Source organism: Tursiops truncatus, chromosome 20 (genome assembly GCF_011762595.2).
Source record: "Tursiops truncatus isolate mTurTru1 chromosome 20, mTurTru1.mat.Y, whole genome shotgun sequence".
In the NCBI taxonomy this organism is placed as follows: Eukaryota; Metazoa; Chordata; class Mammalia; order Artiodactyla; family Delphinidae; genus Tursiops; species Tursiops truncatus.
Window position 1 is genome coordinate 44,330,310 of NC_047053.1, and position 10,751 is coordinate 44,341,060.

General features: G+C 49.5%; 1 protein-coding gene across 14 annotated transcripts in view; it reads right to left on the reverse strand.

Annotated features, from left to right (window-relative positions):
* The window catches only part of PECAM1 (platelet and endothelial cell adhesion molecule 1), a 55,810-nt gene extending 45,712 nt beyond the window's left edge, over window positions 1-10,098 (reverse strand). For 12 of the 14 annotated variants that reach the window (XR_012328536.1, XM_073797432.1, XM_073797433.1 and 9 more), the window contains exons 1-3: window positions 9,260-9,417; window positions 9,147-9,173; window positions 240-533 (exon numbers count right to left, since the gene is read on the reverse strand). Coding sequence is in view for 13 of the 14 variants with exons in the window: in XM_073797432.1 (XP_073653533.1) it covers window positions 240-533; window positions 9,147-9,173; window positions 9,260-9,323 (385 nt within the window). In the remaining variant the exon portion in view is untranslated. Of the gene's footprint in view, window positions 1-239; window positions 534-9,146; window positions 9,174-9,259; window positions 9,533-9,970 lie in introns of those variants that run through there. The other 2 variants (XM_073797434.1, XM_073797426.1) reach the window with 2 other exon arrangements.
* Window positions 10,099-10,751: the final 653 nt, after the last annotated feature.

Below are 10,751 nucleotides of genomic sequence, written 5' to 3' on the forward strand. Positions count from 1 at the left end.
AGGGTATTCCAGGGAGAGAAAATAGCATGTGCAAAGGCATGGAGGTGAGGAAAAGCCTGGTGTACTGGGAGCGTGTCTAATGCCTGCATTTCCAGGTTAGGAAAGTGTCGGGCAGATGAGTGAGAAGGATGACGGACGGGCACGTAGGTCCGGTGTTACGGCTCGTTCAATCACCATGCTGGCTCCTGCATGTGCTCACGCTTCACCTGCCTGAGCTGTGTTCCATTCCAGAGACTCACCTCTCACCAACACCGGGTACTCCTCAGTCGTTTTCTCCTTGTTGTTCAGGATCACAGTGCATTTATATGTCCCCGCGTCATAGACCCGGGCTTGGGGAATAAAATAACTCTCTGTGTTCTCCATGGAGGAGATGTTGTGAAACAGCACGTCATCCTTGTAGAACAGCACCTGGTGCCGAGGCTTGACACTCGAGGTGGTGCTGACATCCACGACGCACTGCAGGGTCAGGTTCTCCCCGTTTTGCACCTCCTGCTTCGGCAGGATCTGCATGTGGATGCTGTTGATGGTGAAAGCTAAAGGCCAAGGGGAGGAGAGCAGACACACCTGTTATCTCAGAAACAACGTCACCACATCAGATTGGTATCATCACATCCATGCAGTATAGTGTCCAGGGGTCCCAGGTGAGTAGTGACTGTGTGTGGCGGGTCAAGCACGAGGCAGCTGATACTAAGCTGCTCATATTCCCACCATGACAAGGTGGCAGTCTTCGGAGTGTGACAAATAAAACATGTCCATAAGATGTATGCAGCCTGTGAGCTGCCACATGGTGGTCCCTGGAGAGAGCATAGGATTCAAGCAGACAAACGTTCAAGTCCTGGCTCATCACTTACTGTGTGACCTTGGGTGATTAACCTCTCTGAGCTCAACTTTCTCATCTATAAAATGGGGTTATAATACCTACGTAGTAAGTTGTTGTAAGACTTACAGAAGACAGGCAGGAAATTACCTAGTGATCTCCTGGGTGTACCAGTGCCTGGTACACGGTAATTGCTTGATAAATGATGGCTACCACCACTCCGAAATCACATGCTCACGTCCAGGAACCGCTCCCCCAGCCCCACTCCACCCACCCACCCCCGCCTGAACAAATTAGCACAGTCTCAACTGGTGTTTTCTAGCTGATGAAGTCAGAAGCCTCACCAGATGGGTGAGAACTTGAAACCACTTTTTCTCATGCATCTTGCTTCCTGTTTTTGCTTTGGCTGCTAAATAGTATACGCCCCAAATTTTACCTCTAGCAACGTTTGGGATGCATTTTTCTGTGCTAAAAGAGTCACAGTTTTATTTGCCTGCCATATTTTCCTCTCATTCTGATGTCCTTATTTATTTTATCCTATTGAACAATAATACATATTTTTTATAAGTGTTCCCAAATAATTTTACAAACAAAAAAAGGTATAGCAAGGTAGCTGGCCAGAGATACTGGCAAAAAATCGTCTTTCTCTCTCTCTTTTAATAACGTCAAACTGTTTTTGAACACCTTAGAATTTAACTTGTCTATAATATGTCTCAGGTTTTAAACTGAATACAACAGTCCATTCTTGTGCCTTTTTTTCTGAGCAATTAATTTAACAAAAAATGGCATCTGATTAGTCATGAGATGAAACAAGATGATTTTTTAACTTTATTTCTTACAGCAGTAATCTTTAGAATTCCCTTTTCTGTCTTTCTGTGTTCCTTATTAGCTCCTGGTCTGAGGAGCTTGCTGGGTGAGCTCTCGGAACAGAAGTTTCTTTGAACCATGTTTAGTTTCCCATAGATTAAAACGTTCCCTTCCCAGGTAGGGACAGGCAAGTCTCCCTACTCCTTCAGTACCTCCTTCTTCATTTTAAGCCATGCTGTTTAGTACAGTGATTCTATCAGGAGATGGTAAAGAGCAGAAGATGAGTGCAGAGTCAGACTTCCTGGGCCAAATCCCATCTCTGCTCACAAACTGTGTGGCTTTTAGTAAGTTACTGAGCTTCTCTGAGCCTCAGTTTGTTTATCCATAGAATGGACATAATAACAGTAAGTGTAAATGAGAACCTTAGTTTAAGTTCTTGGAGCACAGTTCCTGGCACAGATGAATTGCTTGCAAAATGTTAGCTAGATTCTGTCAGTCACAGATATAATACCAACTCTTGAGTCTTGAGGTCTCTAAAGGTCTTTCTTGAAATCATATTTCTAGACAATTTTTTCAGAAAAAAAATAAAAACCCAACAATTTTTTCATTTCCCAGGTGAATTGCAGCAACTTCTCCAGACTCCCGGTGTTAGTCATCCCACTGTGTTGGGCTACTTTAGTGTCATCATCCTGAATGAAATGCATACCCATGGCTGGTACACCCCAGACTGGAACACAGAACTGGGTACAGGAAGAAAGCAAGTCAGGCACACCCGGTCCAAACCCCTGATCCCACAGTCATTAGCTGGGCGTCATTGGGAGGTACTTAACCTCTCCAGACTACCACCTCTCCTCCTATAAAGTAGGAACACTAATACTTGCCTTCCCTGTATTTTAATCTTGAACAATGACGGAACCAAGGTGGCTGAGAGCACTGAAGGGGCAGGTTTGTATTGCCCGATACCTGGCCCCTGATTGACACCTCCTTCCTGCTTCCTCAGTACCATTCATTCAGCAGACATTGAAGGGGGCGTCTCTGTGCCAGGCACTGCACCCAGTACTGGGGGTTCAGAGAAGGGTAAGATTGTCACAGTTTCTGCCCACCTAGAGCTCACAGTCTGCATTTCACAGTTCTTCCCTATTCCAGGCCTTCCAGCCTCAGCGCCAGCCCTGCCTGGGTCTCCTACCGACCATCCCTAGGGAGCTCTACCACCGTTTAACAATTTTAAAGCAAACTTGGCTAAAGCATCGGGTAGCAGTTTTTTAGAGAGGATGATGTGCACTAACACAAGATGCTTCTGCCTACCTTGCTTTTCTAAGCAAATCTAATATACATGTGCTTAATAAATTAACGCAGCTGATTCACTGGTAGGAACCACACACTTCCATGGCCAGCGGGAGCAAACAAGGAAGAAGAAAGGAAGGCAGGACATGGGATTTCCCTGACGGTCCAGTGGTTAGGACTCCGCACTCCCACTGCAGGGGGTACGGGTTCGATCCCTGGTCGGGGAACTAAGATCCCACATGCTGTGCGGTGCGGCCAAAAGAATTATAAAAAAAAAAAAAAAAAAAAAAGAAGGCAGGACAGGAGAAGGAAAAGCATTTTTTAAAATTATTCAAGACACAGGGCTTCCTTGGTGGTGCAGTGCTTAAGGATCCCCCTGCCAATGCAGGGGATGTGGGTTCAAGCCCTGGTCCGGGAAGATCCCACGTGCAGTGGAGCAACTAAGCCCACGCGCCACAACTACTGAGCCTGTGCTCTAGAGCCCGTGAGCCACAACTACTGAGCCCATGTGCCACAACTATTGAAGCTCATGCACCTAGAGCCCGTGCTCCACACCAAGAGAAGCCACCGCAGTGAGAAGCCCGAGGGCACCGCAATGAAGAGTAGCCCCTGCTCGCCGAAACTAGAGAAAGCCCGCACGCAGCAACGAAGACCCAATGTAGCCAAAACTAAATAAATTTATATTAAAAAAATTATCCAAGATACGGATCCCAGGGCTTCCCTGGTGGCCCAGTGGTTGAGAATCTGCCTGCCGATGCAGGGGACACAGGTTTGAGCCCTGGTCTGGGAAGATCCCACATGCTGCGGAGCAACTAGGCCCGTGAGCCACAACTACTGAGCCTACGCGCGTCTGGAGCCTGTGCTCCGTAACAAGAGAGGCTGCGATAGTGAGAGGCCTGCGCACCGCGATAAAGAGTGGCCCCCGCTTGCCGCAACTAGAGGAAAACCCTCGCACAGAAACGAAGACCCAACACAGCCAAAAATAAATAAATATTAAAAAAAAAAAAAGATACGGATCCCAGCTCATTGACTTGATGCAACAGAACAGCAGCCTAGATTTTATCACCACGACCACCACCCTTCTGGTATCAAGCCTTCAAGACGGGCCCCTGTGAGCCTTGCCTTTGGTTATCACACCCACATATGGTCCCTTCCCACATCAGACCAGGGTTGGTCTTATGACCGACAATACAGCAGAAGTGCTAGTAGGTGACTTTTGAGATTAGTTTATAAAAAACATTGCAACTTTCATCTTGGTCACTCTTTCCTTTTCTGGGATCATTCACTCTGGGCAAAGCCAGCTGCCGTGTCATGAGCGCCCCTATGGAGAGGCCCACAAGGTGAGGAACGGCCTCGTGAGTGGGCTTAAAAGCAGATTCCCCAGCGTCAGACAAGCCCTCAGATAACTGTAACCCTGACCAACATTTTATCTGCAATCTCCTGACAAACCCTGAGTCAGAACCACCCAACCAAGCCATTCCCAGATTCCTGACCCTCAGAAACTGTGAGATAATAAACTGTTATCTTAAGCCACTAAGTTTGGGGATAATTTGTTAAGGAGCAATAGATAACAAACACACCACCCAACCTTCAAATATCTCTACCTGACTGATGTAGAGAACAAACGTATGAACACCAGGGGGGGAAAATGGCGGGGGGCTGGTGGTGGTGTGATAAACTGGGAGATTGGGATTGACACGTATACACTAATATGTATAAAATGGATAACTAATAAGAACCTGCTGTATAAAAAAATAAATAAAATATTCAAAAATTCAAAAAAAAATCTCTACCTGATTATTAAGATAATATGGAAGATATTATCCTCTTTGTGAATAAACTTTCCAGGAACAGCCAGTAATGAGACCTGTGTGTAGGTCTCATTATTTACACGATAGAGTGATTGCTACAACCCGGGCCTCCCGCAGGTTCACAGATGGGTGTCGGGGGCCCATGAACCACCTCTGATGCGTTTCTTTGGAGACAGGACGCAAAACGTTCAGAACTGTAATGGAAGGACGGGGTTGTAGAATAGCCTGAAAAGGCCAGATCTTTTCAACCTGGAGAGACGAGGGGCTGATGGAGACGATCCAAGTAACAAAGTCACCACAGCACAGATAAGGCACCACAGCGCCAAGTCCCCAGATCCTAAAACAAAGGGACCTGCTTCCCTCTACCTCAGGCTGTGGGTCAGCAGATGCTGATGCTCCAGGGAAGATGAGGCATCATGACTCAGCCAGCCACTCAGCCCTCAACCTGGAAATGACTCAGAAAGAAAGGGGGCAGTGGGTGGAGAAGAAGGGGCTCCCCATCATTGCCAGGAAAATCCAGGGAGCCATGAGGCATGGAGGCTCTGATGAACTGCGGTGCTCAGGATGGAGTGTGCTGACCCAGCTCATCTGAATCTCAAGCACCTCCAAGTTCAGTTCGAGTCCCTTTCAGTGAGACATTTCTTGAGCACCTGTGTCAGGTGCTGGGATTACAAGGTGAATAAGAAAGCATCCCCGCTGTCCTAGACTGTGCAGGCTGGTGGGGACCCAGATAGCTGGAGTACAATCATGTAAGCACCAGGAGGAAGGGTTGCCCAGGAGAGGCCAAGGGAAGCCTGAAGGAAGTGACCCCTGAACTGAGCCTTGGACCAGGACAGGAAAGGGTGGTGGGGTGCTCGGGGCAGAACAGCATGTACCAGGGCACAGAGGCATGAGAAATCAATGCATTCTGGGCACTGGTGGTTACAGGAGACAGAGTGTGAGGCTGGAGGGTCCAGGGGGCCAGGTAGGAGGGGGCAGAACAGAGAGCCTTGCCCACTATGCTGACAAGCTGTGCCCTGTCCTGAGGGTTTTGCTGGGGAGGCGGTAACAGGATGACACTGGAGCTTTAGAAAGATCACTGTGGGCTGGAGGAGAGACTGGAGGCCTGTACCAACCTGGACGATGGTTCAGGTGAAAGCTGGTGGAGCCTCTGCTCAGGCAGATGCAGTGGTGCTGAGGGGCAGGGGTGGGCTTGAGACATGTTTAGCGTGTGCAAACGGACTTGTTTTTTGGGACGAAGAAAATGTTCTGGAACTAGACAGAGGTGATGTTTGCACAACATGATGAACGTACTAAATGTCATTAATAATAACATTTGTAATATGTGTTTTACTTGTTTGATTGGCTATGGGGGTTGAGGCAAAGAGGGGGAGATAAGGTTCCTGGATTAGGTACCCAGGGGGATATGGGTGCCGTGGGCTGACGGAGACAAAGCCAGAGAAAGGTAAGGGCGGAGCCAAAGTCTCGGTGGCGCAGCTGGTTTGAGGGGCCCGGGGGACCACTAGGAGGAGATGTCAACCACTGGCCCCGTGGGAAGCTTGATGGTGGGGGGAGTGGCCAGAGCTGGAGTGGACTAGAGGGTGGGCATGTGGAGGTGTACAGAGTTGGGGGGTTGAGCTTCAGAGAGGATGAGACCCTGGGAAAGTCCAAGTCTCCTGGGGGAAAAAAGAAGGGTTTGTCAGAAAGGTGGGAGAACACCAGGGAAGAAGGTCTACGAGGCCAAAGAAAGAGGCTCTGTGCTAACACCGGGGTCCCAAAGGCTAAGGGCTGGACATGATAATGGCATCTATGAGAGGGTTCTAGTGGCAGGGAGGCGTGGGGGCCAAGGCCAGACCTGCTAGGTAGGGGCGCCTGAGAGGTGAGGAAGCAGAGACGGTGATTAGAAACCAGGCGTTGGAGAAGTTTGACTGAGGAAGGGAGTGGATAGATAGTGGGGCACAAGATAAACGGAGGGTGTCTGGGGGGGCGGGGGGATTGTTTGTGATTTTTCGTTTTCCTAAAAAACCAAGAGCTACCAATCATGTTTGTAGACTGAAAGGAAAGAATAGATACTAAAAGTGGGGTGGAGGCTGAATAAAGACAGCGTGAGAGCCTGGGGGAGGAGGGTGATGCCAGGGATGGGCTCGGAGCCCAGGTGGACAGGCAGGCCCTGCCCCACCACGGGATAGACACAGCTTCTGAAGCCAGGAGGGAAGTCAGGAGGACGGGTGGGGAGGAAGATAAGCCTGAAGCCGGGGCAGGGCGGGAAGTGGAGGGAGTTCCCTCCAGACAGCACTGTGTTCTAGGTGAAGAGGGAGCTGAGGTCATCTCCTGAGACTGGCCAGCTGGGGCTGGGCGGGGGCCCGAAGTAAAAGGAGAGGAAGGGCCAGGGCGGACCATGCACCTCAACCATGGAGTAGGCCACATGGAGCAGGCTGGCAGGTCGTGCACGTGCAACGTGGTCCCGGGTGGCCTGAGGAATGTGAGACCTGGGTCCCAGCCCCAACTCTGCCAGCACCCAGTGGTGACCTTGCACAGGCACCTTGTATAAAACAGGGCAGAAGCCTGAGGAGGGAGTAGGAGAGCCTCCCGGCTCTGGGTCCTGCGGCTCTGAGATCTCCCCCGAAGGTACGAAGACCTTTCTCTAGGAAACCTGGGCAGGGAGCGATTTACTTCCCCCTGAGGTGAGGACAAAGATGGGAGAGAGATTGGAGCAAGAGAAGCAGAAGCCCAGAGGCACACGTGTTGGCAGGGTGTGGTCTGGGCTAGAGCAAGGGCACAAGGGCTGGAGTGGACAGAGCGAGGGAGGTGCAGGAGCCATGATGGTGGGTGAGCTAGGACCATAGGAAACCATTATTTACTAATCACCGCACGCTGGGCTGGCACGTCACCTCTTTTTATCTAATCTCATCTCATACTGATGCATCACCCTCATTTTACAGATTGGGAAAAAGGCTCAGAGAGACAGAGTAACAGTGGCTTTAAAGATTTGAGTCAGGCCTATGGCTCCAGGCTCCAGACAATCAGGTTTTGGGAAGGGGAGGTTCTGGTGCTGATGTCCTGCTATCCGGCTCTTTTTGGACAAGTCGGTTGTTTCTCTGAGGTGCAGAGATATCATCAGTCAATTAGGTTGATTATGAAGATAATGGACATCCTGCCTCCATGGGTTGCCATGGGAATCAAACACCCATCGAAGCACATGGACACACGCACAGGAGACCCACCAGACCGGCTTTGCTAAGTAGCCAGCACGAGCCCTCTCTGCGCAGAGCTACCGTTCCAAGCCTTGGCTCAATAAACCAGTGTCACCCACACACCTCATCTCCAAATAGCTGTACAACTGTCTGCAACCCAGTCACCCCGACTCTGCGTGGAATGAAGTGACCTCTGACAAGGGGATCCTGTTCTGTGGGCTCTCCCTCTATTCAGCCCCCAGACCCAGCCCAGTCCCCTCCTTCACACGGTCCAGATGAAGCAAAACAAAACCTGCTTATCTATTTGTGTGTGTGGGCATGTGTTTCTGTGTGTGTGTTGCACTGCCGTGCAGCACGTGGGATCTTAGTTCCCCGACCAGGGATCGAACCTGTGCCCGCTACAGTGGAAGCATGGAGTCCTAACCACTGGACCACCAGGGAAGTCTCCAAACCTGCTCATCTTAATGATTCAAAATTAGCTCTAAAGTGGATGACAGACCAGATTTCAAAGACAGGCAGAAGCCCCACTTCCCATGCCCAAGCACAAAATATTGCAGATACCATCGTAGCCTCATGGGTAGATGGGAAATGATATCTAATCTGCTTTAGATCATTTAGGAGAAAAAAAAGTCACAACAACAATTTAAACTATGTTCTGACTTCGGGACTTCCCTGGTGGTCCAATGGTTAAGAATCCGCCTTCCAGTGCAAGGGACACGGGTTTGATCCCTGGTTGGGGAACTAAGATCCTCAACTAAGCCCGCACGCCACAACTAGAAAGAAGCCCCAGCACCGCAAGGAAAGATCCTGCATGCCGCAACTAAGACCCAACGCAGCCAAAAATAAATGAATCAAATATTTTAAAAAAATAACTAAATAAACTATGTTCTGACTTCATGGATTTAACAAACTGATTATATCTCGTTTGTGAATAAACAATCAGGGGTAGGGTAGGATATGAAAAAAAGAAATTTATGGTAGAACAACAAAAAACAAATTATGGAATCACTTTCTTATCACCCCCCCCCCCAATCCTAACAAACAGCAGTTCACCAGGATCTAGAAATGTATGCTACATCTAGAACATGCTGATTAAAACTTGGCTTAGAATAAGCGTTTTGTTCCAAAACCTTCTTTAAATGCAGAATCAACTTTAGCCGACAATTTGAATCTGTTTCTGAATTGTTACAAACATTAAACCCGAGCAATCTGACATGAGTTTTAAGAGCCACAGGTAGGAATTTTACAACTTACAGTTTTCTTGACCCTCAAGGCTTGAACCTGGAAAAGACAGGAGAAATATGTTGACTTCACGAGCTTCAGTTCTCGTGAAGTTTAAGTGATGTGGGAAGAGAGGGAAAACTCACAGAGCAGAAGTGTCAGCAGGACGCGGAGCCACATCGTGCCCCCCTGGGTCCACCCCAGCTGCATCCTGAGAGTGAGCGAAGGTTTCGGGCAGTTAGTTCTGCTTTTGCGCCATGCTCCGGAGGCAGAAGCCACTTCCCACGCGACGGAGGTGAGAAACCTGCCCCGTGAAAAGCAGAGACCCATGTGGGAGCTTCTCCAGGCACCGCGGACAGACCGGCCGTGGCGCTGGTCAGGTAATGGCGGCCATGCTGGAAACCGGGAACAATGCTTGGGCGGCCTCATATCTCCTCAGGAAATGACTGGCCTTCCTGAGGGGCCACCGGGCGCAGCTGCTTTGTTTAGTTTGTTTAGAGGGAAAAAAAGCCACAAGTGACATTTGCCTCAGCGTTCCTGACCCTCCTTGCGTCTGGCCTGGATTTGGGGGCCCCTTCTCATGGCAGCCAGAGAGAGGGTTCCTCCCTCTCTCTGACCTCCCCGCAAAGGGCTTCTCTCCCTGGCCTCAGCAAATCTCTGTTTTTCCTCTGGCCCCTCCAAGGGGGCTCTTTCCATACAGCCTAAACCTGGACCTCCTGCCTTTCCTGACAAAGGCATGGAGAGGGCTGACTTTTTCAGAAAATTGCAGGTTTGTCAGGGAGACCCTGTAATGGCTCCCCCCATTGCCCTGCAGAGAAAGTCAGTTTCCAATCCTGCACGATCCAGCCCTTACTTACCTCTCCAGCCTGGTCTCTCACCTCTTCCTTCCTTGCCCCTACATTCTGGTTGCTAGAATTTATAGTTCCCAGAACACATCACATGTCTGTGACTTTGCCAATGCTCTTCCCCTGTCTGGAGTACCCTTTCCCCTCTCCTTTTCTGGCGAATTCCTACCCATTCATCATAACTCAGTTTAGGCATCAATCCTCTAGCATCGTCCCCTGTCTTCCCCACACTGAGCTGCCCTTCCTCTGGGCCCCCTCACCTCCCTAGTCTTCCTTTGTCGGACACTTTCTACCGTGTGCCATAATAGCTGCTCCTCCCCCAAGTGGACTGCTGGCTCCATGACGGCGGGACAGTGCCTGGTACCTAGTAGATGACCAAAAACATTAGCAAAATGGATGACTGACTGAAAGAGGACAAGTTAACTGTATTGTCTGAATTAGATGATCATTGCCTTGGGGTCACGGTGCTGCTTTCTGAAATGCTACCCTTGAATACCATCACATGGTAAAGCTAAGTCAGATTTGAACGGGGACCAGAGAAACCAAAGACTTCTCTGCCTCAGGGCAAGTACCTAGAAGTGGTGGCTTCCAGCTAGAGAACAATACCTCTCTGTGATCTACAGTTCAGTGGAAGTTTTGATAAGAGCTGTTAGAGAGCAATGCATGCATAAAGGAATTTTTTTCTATTGTGTTTTTTTTTTTTTTTTTTTGCGGTACGCGGGCCTCTCACCGTTGTGGCCTCTCCCATTGCAGAGCACAGGCTCCGGACGCGCAGGCTCAGCGGCCATGGCTC